This window comes from Chrysochloris asiatica, unplaced genomic scaffold, assembly GCF_000296735.1.
Source record: "Chrysochloris asiatica unplaced genomic scaffold, ChrAsi1.0 scaffold00024, whole genome shotgun sequence".
NCBI lineage: Eukaryota > Metazoa > Chordata > Mammalia > Afrosoricida > Chrysochloridae > Chrysochloris > Chrysochloris asiatica.
The window spans coordinates 14,807,542-14,825,845 of NW_006408542.1; the positions used below are offsets into that span (position 1 = coordinate 14,807,542).

At 37.9% G+C, this 18,304-nt stretch overlaps 1 protein-coding gene across 1 annotated transcript in view; it reads right to left on the reverse strand.

The window, feature by feature from the left end:
* The window catches only part of THADA (thyroid adenoma associated), a 576,653-nt gene that overhangs the window by 539,319 nt on the left and 19,030 nt on the right, over window positions 1–18,304 (reverse strand). Inside the window, exons 8-13 of the mRNA XM_006839404.1 lie at window positions 15,006–15,100; window positions 13,741–13,961; window positions 9,274–9,961; window positions 7,149–7,331; window positions 4,812–4,967; window positions 3,815–3,937 (exon numbers count right to left, since the gene is read on the reverse strand). Of these exons, the coding sequence (XP_006839467.1) occupies window positions 3,815–3,937; window positions 4,812–4,967; window positions 7,149–7,331; window positions 9,274–9,961; window positions 13,741–13,961; window positions 15,006–15,100 (1,466 nt within the window). The remainder of the gene's footprint in view (window positions 1–3,814; window positions 3,938–4,811; window positions 4,968–7,148; window positions 7,332–9,273; window positions 9,962–13,740; window positions 13,962–15,005; window positions 15,101–18,304) is intronic.

An 18,304-nucleotide genomic window follows, 5' to 3' on the forward strand; every position in this document is an offset into this window, starting at 1 on the left:
TTTAACTGATGGTATATGGAGGGGATTATAATCAATGTAATGAAACAAGTTATATGAATTGTTGAATGTGAAACTGATGATGTGCCCTGTAAACTTTTACTCAATCCACAATAAAAACCTTTAATTAAAAAAAAAAAAAAGATGTTTGCTTGTACTTCACGAGCAAAGATGCACGTAAAGGACATAGGTGCTCCTGGCTCAAGTCATAGTATCTCAAATCACTTCATATAATGTGAAAGTTGGACAATGAATAAGCAGGACCATAAAAGATTCAATACGTTTAAATTAGGATGTCAGAAAAGAATACTGAAAGTACCACGGACTGCCAGAAGAACAAACAAATTGATCATCGAAGAATTACAGCCAGAATGCTCCTTCAAAGTGAGACTGGCGAGACTTCACCTCTGGTACTTTGGACATGTTGTCAGGTGGGACCATGGAACTGATTGGACGATATCTAACAACAAAGAGGCTTTCAAACAACTAGGCCTAGCGTTCAAAACTCTATACTACCTACTCCCAACCTGATTTTCTAGCTTCACTTCTCACAACTCAATGCCAAGTATCTTACATGTCATTCACACCAGTGAATTCATCATTTCAAATATACCTTGTATTTTCTTAGATCTAAGCCTTCATTTAAACCTGTGCTAAAGGAAAAAAATATTTGGATATTGGAGTCAAGAGTACATCGGGATTTGAATCCTACCTCTCTACCTTTACTTATTAGCTGAATGACCTTGGCAGGTTACTAAATTTTTCCTAAGCTTCATTTTTCCCTATTATTAAGTGAAGATAATAATGTCTACCTCACAGTTTTGTTATTAAATACTAAATGACAGCATTTATAAATTCAAAAGTACTCCAACTATTTATACTAGTTATTCAAGTATGAAGTAAGGATTCCAGGTAACACAGTGGTTAAGTGGTTGGCTGCTAACAATCAGTGTTTCAAAACCACCACCACTCTGCAAGAGGACGGTATGGCAGTCTGCTTCTGTAAAGTTGACAGCCTTGGAAACCATGGAGCAGTTCTACCTTGTCCTCCAGGGTCCACAAGTCAGAATCAACTCGACAGCAACAGATTAAGTATGAAATAAACTCCTGCATTAGATTGTTGTTGTTGTTAAGTGCCACTAAGTCAGTTCCAACTCACAACAACCCTGTATAGGGTTCTCAAGGAATGACAGTGGGTTTGAACAACCAACCTTGAAGTTTACAGTCCAGTGTTTAATCTACAGCACTACACCAGATCTCGCCTTCATTAGACGAGAAAATGTCATTTCCGATTAGTCACCTTGACTTTTCTTCCAGCACCTAGTTCACTGACAGGCACTGAACCTATGAATGGTACAATGACGACAGCGATGAGACGGTACAAAGGTCACAACCTCCAAAAACCAAGTTGGGAGACAATATCAAAAACCACTGATATCATAAAATGGACTCAGATTAAGACTCGAAGACAAATTTTCAAAAAGTAGATATTCACAAGCAAAACTGAGAAATCATATAAACAGTAAGTCCCCTGACTATGAACAACTAACTGATTTACAGACAACGTATACCTGCCCTTTAATGTTACGTAAATGCAAAGATGCAAAGATGACATGACTGAGCCAATCTCTATATGCAAAACATTCATCTTTACTGGCTGCACATTTAGCTTTTTTTAAATCATTGAAAAGGCTTTGAGCCTTTTCTTGCACTAGAGTAAAGGCTAAGATAAGAACCGTAAGCACCTGTTCCAAATTGCCTACAAATTCCACTTAGAGACACACTAATGAATCTCATACATACGCTAAGGATTGCCCATACATGAACATTCAGAACCTGAATCCAAGTACCTGAGATTTCATAAATATCACCTTACCCTTTGCAAAAAAAAATTAATTAAAAAAGCAGAAAACATGTTTTCTTAAATCTAGCCAACGATCAAAAAGAAGCTAAAAAATGGCTGTCACTTTAGGGTGATTTATAGTTTATAAGGAGTTTTCTCCCTTATAAACTAATTAGTAATTAACTAATTAATTCCACTGTATAGCTGAGGAGTCCCATAAAGTCAGTCAGTTAATATGTGGTATAATTGGAAACTAAATCTATATCCTTAAATTTATTCTGTGACTTTCTAATCTTCCGAGTTGGGATTTTTCAAAGGGGAAGCTGAATTTCTGATAGCAATATTCTTTAGATGATGTTTTGCCTTTAAATTCAAAATTGATAACCAAGGCCAGCCACACCTATATTAATATTTACAGTTAAGTAGTGAGGATATCATGGTTCAAATGTATCAATGTTGTATACTTGTTTCCTTAAATGAGATAAAATAGATTTGGGCCTTGGGAGGAATTAAAAGTCTGCTTGTGAAAAACTAGATTAGATGATAAAATCTTGCTTGCTAAAAAACAAAGAGGATTTAAAATATTTACTGATGAAGATAAAAGACCACAGCCTTCGGTATGTGTTGCATCTCCATTTGAAGAAAACAAAAATCCTCAACATTGGACCAATAAATAATATCACGATAAATGGAGAGAAAATTGAAGTTGTCAAAGACCTCATTTGCTTAGATCCACAATCAACAATCATGGAAACAGCCATCAAGAAACCAAATGACATATGCGTTGGGCAAATCTGCTGCACAAGACTTGTTTAAAGTGTTCAGTAGCAAAGATGTCAGTTTGAGGACTAAAGTGCACCTGACCTAAGTTCATATGCATGTGAAAGTTGGACAACAATTAAGGAAGACCACAGAAGAATTGATGCATTTGAGTTAAGACCACACAAATCTGTATTCGAAGAGGTACAACCAGAAAGCTCCTTAGAAGCCAGGACGGCCAAACTTTGTCTCTCATATTTCGGACATGTCAGGAGAGACCAGTCCCTGTAGAAAGACATCATGCTTGGTAAAGTGGAGGAACAGACAGAAAGATGGAGACACCCAACAAGATGGCTTGGCACAGCAGCAGCAACAATGGACTCAAGCGTAGCAGTAATTATAAAGATGGTGCAGGACCAGGTGGTGATTCATTTTGCTATATATAGGGTCACTACGGGTTAGAGCCAACTCAACAGCACGTAACAACACACCCTATGGAAAACTTGTTCTGTTGTACAGAAGTTGAAGGAAAGGGTTGTTAGCATGAACACTGGTCCAGGCTGGAGCAGTTGTACTTGACACCTCATCTAGCCCATGAACATAGTGTCCTGAAACTCAATCCCACTCTGAGCTCACTCCAAAACAGGGCGGACAAGAACCTTCAAAACTGGATCATGGATCAGAAGTCACTAATATTAAACAGATCTGGGTCCTGGTATAGTGCTGTAAGATAAGCAGTTGACCACAAGGTTGGTTTAAATCGTAAGGTCAGTGGTTCAAATTTACTAGTCGCTCCTTGGAAACGCTATACAGGGTCATTATGGGTCAGAACCAACTCAACAGCACTTAACAACAACAAACTCATATTAATCAAAAGAGGAAGCAAATCCAGATCCAGACATGTTCTACCCTGAGTGACATAGAAGACTTCAGGTTGTTAAATAAATAAACTACTAAATTCATTCAGTCCACAAATTGTAAATTACTGAGATAGCCCAGTAAAAGCATTCAGTAGCAGAGTTCGAATCCAACACTGGTTCCCCTACCTCAGGCTATTAACAAGAAACATGCCGAAAAACATCAGAAGGAATATGGAGAACCCAGATTAAAGGAAAAAGAACAGTAGTGCCCAGGAGACCTCCATTTCTGTTCTTTTAATGTTTATAACTGTTTTGAGTTTCTTAAAAATCTATATGTCTAGAAATAATCACCTACCTTATATTGCTGTAAAGAAAGAGAAGGGTGTTGTCTGGGTAACTCATTCACTGGTTCATGTTTGGACATACTTTGCTCCAATTTATAAAGTACCTGAGAACTTTCCTGTATCCTACAGAACAACTTTTGAGAAAAAGAAAAATGAAGCATATATGAGTCACACTGAACTTAACTGGTAGCCTGAAAGGCAAAGGAAGTTTACAACTTCAAGTAAGGAATATACTGGTTTTTAAACTCTTAGCATTTTATGCCATTTCATTTTGAAAGACCATTAACATTTGTTATTTTTAAAAAAAAAAGCAAGTATCACTATGAACCAGAGTATAGTCATTCCAGCACAGAGCTTTCCGATTTCCTTTAAATCAGCTCCAACCTACAGATGATGTACTCATCTCCATACCAATCCTTCAGCCCATAAATGTGCTTTGTGATCAAGTAAACTTGGATTTATTCAACAATGACTCTTTCATGAGGTGCTTAAAGAAACCATAAAAATGCAAAAGGGCTTCCTTCCTCCTTTTAAAAAAAAACATGTTCTTAAATCAGCTTATGCCCTGAGGACTACAAAACTTAATTTTTTGTCTTCAAAACAAATAGCAAGAGGTCCATTTACTTCACCACAGAGGAAGAACGGTCCACACTGGACTGTAATCCCAGAGCTAACCTTGTGGATTTACAGAGCAGTAAATTAGAGAAAGGAGCTCTGGTAGTACAGTGGCTATGAGTCTGGCTGTGAACTTCCAGGTCAACAGTTGGAAACTACCGGCCATTCTGCAGGAGAAAGATGAGGCTTTCTGCTCCTGTAAATATTTACAGCTTCAGAAATCCTACTCATGGTTTCTATCATCATGTCTTAGAAAGACCATCTGAAGACGTATGGTGGTCCAATATCACAGTCAAGCCCAATCATCCAAATTCTGAGCTCTTTGAAAAGATCATTTTTAGAGCAGAATTCACCACTTTCCTAATGATTCAGTACCCAGCCCAATATTTCTACCTTTTTAAGAAGAGAACAGATCTGTTGCCGTACTCCTGGAGACTGGTTATTAAGATTGTATGTAATGAAGAACTGAATCAGCTGCATTTCTTCTGTGGAAACCATTTCTGTACTTCGATTACTTTCACACAGCAAGCCTAAAGTATCTATCCGTACCTAAAATATCAAGAAATAAAATGTAAATTTCCAATGAAATAAGTGTACTCTAGACCATTTGAAGAGCCCTGGGAGCATGTTGGGTTACACGTTGGGCTGCTAAAGGACAACAGTTCTAAAGTACCACTCACTCTGTGGAAGAAAGATGAGACTCTCTGCTCCCATAAAGATTTTAGATTCAGAAACCCTATACAGGGTCTCTTATGAGTCAGAACCAACTCCACAGAACACAATCATCACAAAACCTCTTGAAAGGAACCCAAAGGCATTCTAGGATAAGCACTGGACTATTAACTCAGGTTCGGCAGTTCAATCCCACCAGCTGCTCCACAGGAGAAAGCTGAGGCTTTCTGTTCCCATAAAGATTCACAGCCTCAGAAACAGTTACTGTTCGATTTGACTCGACAGCAATGAGATATACCAGTTGAAACATTTAATTATTTCTAAGTCTGCAAAAGGGTATGGGAGGATTAAAGCTCAATTCACCCATCTAAATAAAGGTGCTCTAATCTCAAAGACTCTGAGTTATGTCCTATAAAATTATTTAATTAAGTGTACATATTGTTGCATAGTCAGTTCCAATTCATAGTGGCCCCATATAGGGTTTCTCAAGGCGGGTGGGTTGGACCACCAACCTTGCAGTCCAGTGCTTATCCTTTAAATGACAAACCAGGACTCTAGGTGTATGCATTAGATATTTATAAAAGTCAACAACCTTAAAGATTCTTCTTCCATAGTCTTGCCCAGTTTTTTGTTTTTTGTTTTTTTTTTCTGCTTTTTTTTTTGTCAGTGACCACTTTACCCCACAACCTCATCACCACCCTCTTGAATTACTGCCAGGCACTTCTAACTGATCTCCTGGTTTGTAGGTGTTCCCATTTGGTCCCGCTAAAGACACAGTAGCTCTGGTTCCCAGTTACCCACTGAATGAAACCTGATTATCTTCAGTCTAGTACTGCAGCCTTTGAGAAACTGGGCATTCCTCCACTCCTTCTAATACAATGTCCTTACTCCTCCTGTTGTTTTTGTTAAGTGCCTTCCATTAGGTTCTAAGTCATAGCGAACCTGCATAGGATTTCTAAGGAACAGCTGGTGGATCTGAACTACTAATCTTGTGGTTGGCTGCCCAGTACTTATCCTAGAGGGCCACAACAGGATTCTTTAACCCTCCTGTAGACCTTTATTTGTGTCCTTCCACTTAATTTGCATGCTGCTTCAATTCATCCACTCCTCTGATCACACCTTTTACTTTCTAGTCAACCTCAACCTACTCTAATCACTCTCTTCTCATAAGTCTCCCAAGTCCTTCTGCACATGCCAAGGCACATTTGCACCAGATATTTCATGCAAGTTTTTGAACCTCCTCTTTTGTTGGTAAGTGCCATAGAGACCCTGTAAAGGGTTTCCTTTCAGTTAGCAGCCCTCTACTGAACTGCTGTGGTGTTGTGGGTTAATGCGCAAGGTTGGAAGTTCAAATTCACCAGCCTTGGAAACCCTATGGTGGTGGTGGTTGTGTGGTGCCCTGGAGTCAGTTCCAATTCATAGTGACCTATATAGGGTTTCCGAGGCTGTAAATCTTTACAGGAACAGAAAGCCACATCTTTCTCCTGTAGAACCACTCATAGTTTCGAACTGCTGACCTTGAGGTCAGCAGCCCAATTCATAACCACTACACTACCAGAGCTCCTTTCTATGATTTTGTTGATGTTGTTGTTAAGTGCCATCAAGTCCATTCTGACCCATAGCGACCCTGTATAGGGTTTCCAAGGAGTAGCTGGTGAGCTTGAACTGCTGACCTTGTAGTTCAAACAACTTTGCAGTCTGGCGCATTAACCCACAGCGTCACACCAGGAGTCCTTTTCTATGATTGACTGCTCTGTAATTCCACAAGATTAGCGCTGGGATTACAGTCCAGTGCGACTATTCTTCCATTATGCTACCAGAGTCGCTATGGGTTGGAACCAAATCAACTACACTTAGCAACAACAACAACAAAACTGAACTGTAAATAGCCTCAGTGTGGGGTTTACACTCGATACTTTCCAACCGTCCTCTTCAAGGACCCTCTGAAAATAGTGCTGGGCACAATGTAGGCGCTTCTATACTGCGATGCCAAATGGATGAATGAATGAATGAAGGCACTACTGACCATATGAACGCCCAATTACAATGCTGACTTACCTGGGAGTGCTGATGAATTAAGCCTTGCTTTATTCTTGCACTGGACACAAGGCTCTCCCAGGTATCAGTTGCAGACTGCAGATGCCCATGAGCTCGAGCTGTTCGCAGACATGCCATCAGTGCTCCCAGAGCCCCTGTGTTATTACAAGACCCTGAAGAGGGAAAAGAGGGCTCTTGTCCAGAAGGCACAATAACAAAGATCATCACCATGCTATGCAATAGCTGCTAAAACTCTCAGTAGCTGGATCTTCATGTTTCTAACTTCCATTCAATTTCGAAAAATAAAAATCACATTTTAAATTAAATTCTAACATGAGTTCAAGTACCTATTATGAAATAATCATGATTATAAATGACTTAATAACAGTTCAAATAAGCATAATTCTTTTACTAACTTAAAGATATCAACTTATTTGTTAATGTCTTCACTTTCTCCTTGACACTTAGAAAATGAAACAGGAAAATCATCAGGTAGAGAAATATTAAAATTAGTAAAGACTATAATGGTTTTTAATCAAAAATAGAAAAAACATCTCTGACCCTCTTCACAGTTACTGCTTCATACTAAGAAAGGAAACAAAAGGAATATTCAGTGATTTCCACTGTCCAGAGGAATAATAATCTATACACAATGAAGCTGATGTTTTGAGAGGCTAGGACATTAGTATTGTTAAGGAGACAGAAGATCTGGCTCACCAGCACCTTCAAATAAAAATAAAGGTGGCCTGCTTTCAGAATAGGAGCCCTGGGGGGACAGTGGTTTCCTGGTGGGAAAGCACTCAGCTAGCTGCTAATCAAAAGGTCAGCAGTTCGAACCCAGCAGCTACTCTGTAGGAAAATGATGTGGCAGTCCATAAAGACAGACGGTTGTTGTTTAAAGGTGGTTGTTGTTGTTTTTGTTAACTGTCGTGGAGTCAATTCAGACTCATAGAGACCCTGTAAAGGGTTTCCAGGAGCTTTGTAAACTCTATGGGGACAGTTCCATTCTCTCCTACAGGGATGCTAAGAGTCCAATGGACTTACCTATAAAAGGTTTTGTTTCATTTTACATCACAATGAATTTTGTTGTTGTTAAGTACCTTCAAGTAGGTTCCAACTCATATCAACCCAGTACAGGGTTTCCTAGGAGTGGCTGGTGAGTTTGAGTTGCTGTCCTTGACCCCATGGAATGGATTTACAGATTCTGAACTTTAGTAGACTTCTCAAAACGCCAAGAACAACTGCTGTTAAAAATTCTAACTAGTGGCTCATTTTTGTATACAGGAATCAAACTCTCCAGATATTTTATGTTAGTCTTAAAAATTCTGAGTGCTTTAATTATTTTAGCTAGAAATATTTTTTCAAATTTTCTATAGACTACTATATTCCTGCTCTGTCATGTTTTTAAATGTCCAGTGAAATTCTAACAGGATCACTATTTTACACATTAATTGTTGAATCTGAATCGAATTTTAATATAACAATTCCTTAAAGATCACTGAATTTCAAACATAAGTTTGCTCCTATACTAAATGCTTAGGCTGTTGTTTCTTGCGTTTGGGTCTTCAAATTGTGCTTTTTCCCTAAACAGAAAAATTTGCTACTGTCAATTTGCCTGTCTTAAGCCTTGTCCAACATGGTTTCTAATTACTCTTCATATCATGTGAACAGGCAAATTATATAAAATACACAAACTTATAGTCTGACAACAAAATGTAATAGAAAATTAATTAAAACCTAGTGTCCTGGTGTGGCACTGTTGGGCTAATATATCCGAGTGCAAAGTCGTTTAAACTGCAAAGTCGGTGGTTCAAATTTACCAGCTGCTCCTTGGAAACCCTATACAGGGTCGCTGTGGGTTGGAATTGACTAGATGGCACTTATCAACAACAATATAGAAAACTTTATAATCAACTGTAATCACACCTTAGATTATAGAAATGCCTTGAGCCAAAAAACTCTATTCAGTTATATACATGAGCAATCATTTCAATTTTGACCCTTCATCCGTAATATCCTTCATTTTATTTACAAAAGTGATAATATTTAAACTTGAATATAGTCAACATCTATCTACCTAGTTAGTCTCCTCATTTAAACATCATAAATAGAAATTACTGAAACAAATATTAATTTTCTTACCAAGCTTAGCATCAGTAGAAGACTGAAGAATCTTTACCATGTAGCTTAAACTTTCAGGGCTGCAATTTAATAGTTTTGGCAAGTAGTAATCAATCACATAAGATTTCTGATCTAGGCTTCCTTCACACATTATAAAAAGTAGAGGAGAAATCCAAGTTTCATGCAACTGGTCAATCCAAGTACTGTCAACAGCCAGGGATTTCAAATGATTCTTATGATTTTTAAACATAGTTTCCAAGAGATCACTTGCATAAGGAACCAATGACTGGTCCCCCATCACGTCTAAAATTTGAGATGGAATAGTCTTCTCTACTGCCAAAATACGCTCAATTCCTATACATTCTACCAAACAACCAAGGCACATGTACTTTCCTTTAACATGCCATTCCAACTGCAGAAGGCTCTCAGTTAGTCCCAAAAAGAAAGGATCAGTGACCAAATCTGTCCCTTCCACAGTGAGTTGGTGCATTTGGAGCAGATTGTTGAATATAGTTTTGGTTTGGTGTCTCAGAGCATCCAATGGATGTTCCCAGTGGGTATAGACATATTCCAAAAGTCTCTCAGCTATGTTTGAATTCCCATTCAGACTGTTCTTTAGGCTAGGAGAACTTGATTCAAGGACACATATGGCTGAACTGGTCCAAGATGCCAAGATTCTAGACAGAAACATTTCCAAAGTTGATTCTTTGATTCTAAAAAGAAAAGAAAAGAAGTAAAAAAAAAAAAGCCACGTTAAACCACATTTACTATAAACTGGCCAGAGAAAGAAATCTAATTCCATAATTATTTAGATTTTTTAAATTCAACTATAAAGAGTATTCAGAAAGTCTAATAATATCCCTCCTTATTCCATGTCCTCTTCTCAATCTGGCTTGAACCTCTTGCAGGTTCCGGTCAATATACTAATTGCAACCGTTTTTAAATTATCTTTAGCAAAATTTTACTCATGCAATCATTTGCACATTACGTTGGAAATTCTATTTCCTCTCTTTGGAATGGGCACATATATGCATCTCTGCCAATTCGATGGATAGGCAGCTATCTTCCAAATTTCTTGACATAGATGATTGACTGGCTCCAGTGCTATATCGGTTTGTTGAAAGATTTCAATTTGTATTCCATCAATTTCTGGAGCCCTGTGTTTTGCTAATGCCTTCAGGGCAGCTTAGACTTCTTCCATCACTACCACCAGCAATTGCTCATATGCTTCCTCTTGAAACAGTTTAACATTGGCCATTTCTTTTTGGTACAGTTTTTATGTATTCCTTCCATCTTTTGTTGATTCTTTCTGCATCATTCAATATTTTGCCCATGGTGGTGGTGGTGATGTGCCATGGAGTCAGTTCCAACTCATAGCGACCCTGCATAGGGTTTCCAAGGCTGCAAATCTTTACAGAAGCAGAAAGCCTCATCATTCTATCATGGAGCAGCTGGTGCATTCAAATTGCTGACCATGCAGTTAGCAGCCCGACTTGTACCCCACTATGCTACCAGGGCAACTTATTTTGCCAAATCTTCAATGTTGCCAGTTAAGGCTTGAATTTTTTCTTCAGTTTTCTCAGCTTGAGAAATGCTGAGTGTGATCTTCCCTTTTGGTTTTCTAACTTCAGGTATTTGCACATTTCATTATAATACTTGACTTTGTCTTCTTAAGCTGCCCTTTGGAATTTTCTGTTCAGTTCAATTACCTCCTCACTTCTTCATTTGCTTTAGCATTTCTACTTTGGAGAGCAAGTTTCAGAGTTTCTTCTGACATCCATTTGGTTATTTTCTTTCTGTCTTGTCTTCTTAATGATCTTTACTTTCCTCCTGTATGATGTTCATGATGTCATCCTACAACTCTTTCAGTGTTCAGTCTTTACTAATGCATCAAATCTGTTCTTCAGATAATCTCTAAATTCAGGTGGGATATGTTCAAGGTCATATTTTGGCTCTCAAGGACTTCTTTGAATTTCCTCAGCTTCAGCCTGCACTTGCATATAAGCAATTGATGACACTTGCTCAGTCCCTGGTTTTGTTTTGGCTGATGACATTGAGTTTTCTTCTATCTATTAAAGTCAATTTGATTTATGTGTGTTCCACCAGACCAGGTCCATGTGTATAATCATCTTTTATGTTATTTAAAAAGGTATTTGCAATGAAAAAGTCAATAGTCTTGTAAAATTCTATCATGAAATCTCCAGCATCATTTCTACAACCAAGACCGTATTTTCCAACTACTGACCCTTCCTCTTTGTTGCCAACCTTGGCATTCCAATAACTAATGATTATCAATACATCTTGATTGCATGTTTAATCAATTTCAGACTGAAGAAGTTGGTAAAATTCTTCAATTTCATCATCACTGGCAGTGGTTGGTGGGAAATTTGAGTTATACTGGTATTAACTGGTCTTCCTTATAGGCCTATGGGCATTATCCTATCACAGACAGCACTGTTCTTCAAGATAGATCTTGAAATGTTCTTTTTGATGATAAATGTAATACCATTCCTCTTCAATTCGTCATTCCCAGCATAGTAAACCATATGCCTAACTGATTCAAAATAGATACCAGTCCATCTCAGGTTACAAATGCCTCCAATATCTATCTTTATGCTTTTCATTTCATTTTTGACAACTTCCAATTTTCTAGATTCAAACTTTGTACATTCCATGTTCTAATTATTAATGAATGTTTACAGCTATTTCTCCTCATTTTGAGTTGTGCCCTATCAACAAATGAAGGTCCCAAAAGCTTTACTTCATTCACATCATCACGGTATTTTGAGGAGGCAACTCTTCCCCAGTTGTATTTTGAGGCCTCCAATATGAGGAGCTCATGTTCCAGCACTGTATCTTGTTATTTTTAGGTGTCATCAAGTCGACTGTGACTCACAGTGAATCCTACAACAAAAGGAAACACTGCCCAATCCTGTGCCATGCTCACATTTGTTTCTAGGTTTGAGCCAGTTTTGTAGCCAAGGTGTCAATCCATATAATTGAGAGTCTTCCTCTTTTTCACTGATGCTTTACTTTACCAACCCTGGTGTCCTTCTCCAGGGACTGGTTCCTTCTTATAATATATCCTCCCTTGTAAGGAACATTCTGCCTGTACTTATTCCAAGACAGATTGGCTTGCACTTCTGGCAGTCCCTGGTATACTCAATCTTCTTTAACAATGGAGTATCATTCAGCCACAAAGAGAAACGAAGGCCTCATATCATACATGCTTATTATATTATGTGCTTATTAAGCAGGAACCCTGAAAACACTATGCTGAATGAAATGTCAATCACAAAAGGATAAATAGTGCATGTTTCCACTTATAAGAAATATCTGGAATAGGCAAGTACATAGAGATCAAAGTTTATTAGTGGTTACCAAGGTTACCAAGTGGGAAGGAGAAGGAAAAAGAAACGAAACAATTAGGGGACAATAAGCTTCTGTTAAGGGTGATGGAAAAACCTGGTAGCATTCAAGGTTGAACAAGATGAACATATTTAATGTCACTGATCTGTACAGGCGAGCATCACTGAAATAGTAAATGTTGTGTTCTGTATATGTTTACCATAATGAAAACAAATTTTTGTTAAATAAAAAACATAATGAGGGTCCAGGGGTGGGAGGATTAGGGAGAAATGGGAGAGAGATTGCTAATGGGTATGAGAGTTCTTTTTGGGGGCGACAAATATGTTCTATAATTGCAATGGTTACAGAATTGTGAATATAGAAAACCACTTTAAATGGGCATATTGCACAGTACGTAAATGATATACCTATAAAACATAATTATAAAATTCCTTTACGATAGACATAATTACTAACTGTATATAAATTAAACAACATGCTAAAATCTCAGTTTAGAACACTGTTGTTTTCCTTCTTTATCCACATGCTCCTCACTATCAAGCTGCATGTATGGTTTGACATTTTAGCACATGATCACTTTTAGTCAGTACAGCAAATACACAGAAAGTACAGTCAAGTGAAGTTCAAAATCCAGGTTACGGTTCCAGTTTGGGTTCTTATTTGCAATATGCTCTTAGCTAAATATTTACTTTTCTTAGCTTCACTTCACCCATTCAACAAAATAAGATTTCTGATCCTGTCGATCAGATGTGTGGCTCAAACTATATCACCTATAAATTCTACATAAGCTCTGAAGCATTATATGTAAATAAATGCTTAGTTTTTTTAAAAACACCAGCCCAGAAACTGAATGTTAAAATTAATTTGTAAAACGTTCAGTACAGACGAACCTACACCAATCCCTAGAATTCTCTCTCTCCCATCACCATCCTATCTTTTCTTATTCTACTTTCATACTCACTTCATTTCCTACATCATTTTTAATTGAGAATCTGTCCTGACCCCTTTCTATAGAGTTACTAAGTCTACTGCTTTAATTGCCATCTATTAAATGCTTCTCATTATGTCTTACAAGCAAAACATAACTCAAGCTCAAATGTGAGACAGCAGCATGAAAACTCACCGTGAACTCAGAGTGAACAAAACCTGTGCAGTATCCAAGAGCAAGGTCTCCCCATGCGGGCCCATTCTCCCATTCTGCCAGTCCAACATGGCAAGTGCTCCCTGACACAGGAACAGGAGAGTTGACCCAGAGACCTCAGCACAACACAGGCTCCTGCAGCTGCTCAGAAACCACTCAGGAATGCTGCTACAATCTACTGAACGCAGAAGCAAACTGCTAACCTGGAAACACAACACAATTAATACATACAGTCTCTAAAACTTTTCAGATCTACTTCAAAACATAAATCCAAAAATATCTTTTTCCCTAAAATATCTCAGGAAAAATAACAGATCCCAAAGGTGAAAAAATTACCTTAAAATAAAAAAAATCTATGAATACAAACAATTTTGTAGATATGAATGTACAGATAGAGTACCACCTGCAGGTGGAAAAGTTTGACTAAGGCTTTTTAGTGGTAATTTGAGAAATAAAACTTTTAAACTTTATCCAATGATAACTACTTCATGGTATCTCATAGAACAGTGCTCATCCATTTTACATAAAGTCAGGCAGAAGGCTAAAATCATTTTCTAGACAGTACAGTAAGAGGGAAGAAATCTGCTACTACTAAATACAGGATTGTAGTCTAAATTACCAAATTACACTTTCTCTATGGATCAAATTCACTGAACAATTCATTGTAATAGCATCCTGTCAAAGTACATAATGTGGGTGATATTTTAAAACAAAGAACATACCTATAAAGGAGTTATTACTATGTACATGTCTACATATGAGTCTGTATGAGTTTACCATTATAAAACACATCATGATATTAATAAGAGATTGTTATAGCTGTTATTAAATGACATTGAGTTGGTTTCAACCCATAGCAACCCTGTGAGTAGCTAGTAAGCTTGAACCATCGATCTGGCAGTTCAAAAGAGCTTTGCAGTCCAGCTCATTAACCCACAGTGCCACACCAAGACTCCTGAGAGATTACACTGAACAAACATTAGAAAAAATTGTAAGGATATACCCAAAAAATGTTGATGGTAATTATCTTTATGAGAAGAATTTACAGGTAATTGTTATTGTCTTTTTTTTTCTTTATCCAAATTTTCAGAATTTCAAAATAAACATATATTCTTATTACAACATAAAACCGTCATTAGAAAAATAGTCTAAGCAAAAAACAAATTTTACTTTAATTCATGTTACTATATTTTTAATACATACGTTTAAGCTACTAAAGTACAATTCTAACAGAGAGATGCGCTTACCAAATCAGGGATCTTTTCAGGTGAATCAAACATTGTTTTAATAAACAGAATAATAGCTAATCCAGATGTACTTTGAATTGTCTGTAAGAGGTCATCTATTTGGTAAAAAAAAAAAAAAAGAAAGAAAGAAAAAGCAGAAAGCATATCAAATGACAATGGATACACTGGCACAGAGGAGAGTAGGTGTTTCAGAGTCAGACAATCCTGGGAGCAAATCCTAGTTTGGTTACTTCCTAGGTGAGCAATCCTTGGGCAAGTGAGTTAACTGACTTGCCTCCCTGAGACTTAAAACCCACAGGCATCGAGCCAGTTCTGACTCACAGTAACTTACAGGACAGAATACAACTGCTCCTTATGATCCAAGACTATAAATCTTCATAGAGCAGACAGCCTTATCTTTCTCCCTTGGAGCAGCTGGTGGGTTTGAACCACTGAACTTGCAGTGAGCAGCCCAACGCTTAACCCACAGCAATACCAGGGCTCCTTCTCTAAGACTTAGCTTTTTCATTTATAAAAAACAAGCCCAATGCCACTGAATTGATTCCAACTCATAAAGACTCCATAGGACAGAGAACAACTGCCCCATGGGGTTTCTAAGACTACAGTCTTGATGGGAGTAGATTGTCACATCTTTCTCCCATCGAGTGGTTGGTGGATTCAAACCACCAAACTTTTGGTGAGCAACAGAGCGCTTAATCGTTATGCCATCTCTCACAAAATCAGAGAGAAAAATATAGTTCCTATCCAACACAGTTGTGGTAAGGTTTTGTTGTTGTTGTTAAGTGCTATTGAGTCTGTTTCAACTCACAGAAAACCTGCATAGGGTTTCTGAAGCTCTAAATCTTCAAGGAAGCAGAAAGACTCATCTTTCTCATGAAGAGCAACTGACGGGCTCAAACCACAGCCCTTGCAGTTCACAACCCAGTGCTTACCAAGTGGAGCCACCGCACACTGATGTAAGATTTTTATGACTAATATACATAAAGGCTTTCATGCCTAGCACATTTAATAAATGCTGATTCCTTCCTCTATTCTGTAATTTCCATTCCCTCTTCCTCTCCATTTACTGCCTCCCAGCACACTTAGTTGCTCCTCAGAAATCGTATATAGGGTCGTAATGAGTCAGAACTGACTCAACAGCACTAACAACAAAACAACAACAGCACAGCTAGCAACAACACTACCTCCACCTGTCTCAGACCTTCCACAATGCCACTGTGGAACCCATCTCCCACATACATTTACTTTTTCTGGAAACAGGCTTTCATGACTTGGGTAACGTGTCCACAGCAGCACCAATTAAAAACGATGCTATCATTGACACTGTACCTAATGCAACCAAACAGCAGATCTGATTATCTCCTTCTTTTCTCTGTATTGGTCACTCATCTTGAAAACAGCATGGTGAACTGTTCAACATGGGGTAAGAAGGATGACAGTCATTATGAGTTACCAACCAAATGTCTATTTTGCCCTTTCCTTATTAATACAACTGTGACTTTTATTGGGGCACTTATGTGCCGAGCCAACAGGTAAGAAAAAGAGTAATTTAAACTTTTATGGATATACAAGAGTAAGTCAAAAAACATTGCTACAAAAATCAAAGAAATTTTTATTAAACAGAAATATCAAAATGGGAAGCTATTGTTCCTCAACATATACTCCATTTAGATCTATAGACATTTGAAGACAGTATTTCTATCCCACTAATCCTTCCAGAACATAGAAGAGGATGGAAAACTTCCTAATACATTTTATGAAGCCAGAATTACCCTCATACCAAAACCAGGGAAGGACATCACTAAGAAAGAAAATTATAGACCAATATTCCTCATTTGTTGTTGTTTTTAGGTGCCATCAAGTCAGTGCCTACTCATAGCAAACTTATGCACAGTAGAACAAAACACTGCCCGATCCTAGGTCAACCTCACTATTGTTGCCATGCTTGAGCCCATTGATGCTGCCACTTGTCCAATCCATCTCACTGGGGGTTTTCCTCTTTTTCTCTGACCCTCCACCTTACCAAACATGATCTCCTTCTCCAGCGACTGGTCCCTCATGAGCATAAACACAAAAATTCTCAACAAAATCCTAGCCAACAGAATCCAGCACCACATCAAAAAAATAATACACCATGATCAAGTGGGTTTTATAAAAGGGATACAAGGATGGCTCAACATTAGAAAAACAATCAATACAATCCACAATATAAATAAGAAAAAGGAAAAGAACCACATGATCATATCAATTGATGCAGAAAAGGCATTTGACAAAATCCAACATCCATTCCTGATAAAAACTTTCAACAGAATAGGAATAGAAAGGAAATTCCTCAACATAACCAAGAGCATATATACAAAATCAACAACCTACATTACTCTCAATGGAGAGAAACTGAAAGCCTTCCCTCTGTGAACAGGAACCAGACAAGGATACCCTTTGTCACCACTCGTATTCAATATTGTGCTGAAAGTCTTAGTCAGAACCATACAGCAAGATGGGGAAATTTAAAAGCATCCAAATTGGCAAAGAGGAAATAAGACTCAGTAAAAAAAAAAGCTACTAGACATCAATGAAAGATTCAGCAAAGTGGCAGGGTATAAGATCAACATACAATAATCAGCTGGATTCCTCTATAGTAGCAATGACAGTGCTGAAAAGGACATTAGGAAAGCAATACCATTTACAATAACCACGCAAAGGATGACATATCTGGGAATAAATGTAACCAGAGAAGCAAAGGACCTATACAAAGAAAATTACAAAACACTACCACAAGAAACCAAAATAGACTTACAAAAGAGGAAGAACAGGGTTCTACAACTTGCCCAGTGAAACAGGCCTGATGCAAAGCCTTTACAGAGTATAGGACCTTAGGTTGAATCCTGAGTCCCATCTACAACCTTGTGAAGTGAGACATTCCCACTAGAAAGGACAAGCAGACTGGAACAGCTACAGTGACAGAAGATACATCTTCATGATGAACCTGACCTATATACACTCAGAGCAGTAGTTACTCTAAATACCAACAGAGAGGGAAAAAGTCTTCAAATCAAGTATCAATGTTGTCTGCTCTGTGCACAGGGTAGATAGGGATGGGCAACTTAGACATTGGCTATCTAAAATGAGGGGACAATACAGTCACGAAGTGAATGGCTTACAAAGTTTCAAGAAGGAGCTTAGTTTAAGAGTGTGGGGGGAAAGAAAGAGTCCCCACTGAATAACTGTCATCTTGTCTAGATGGGTCTGGTGAAAGGAGATGGGGATACGATCTGTAAGATTCAATAGTGAATAACTGT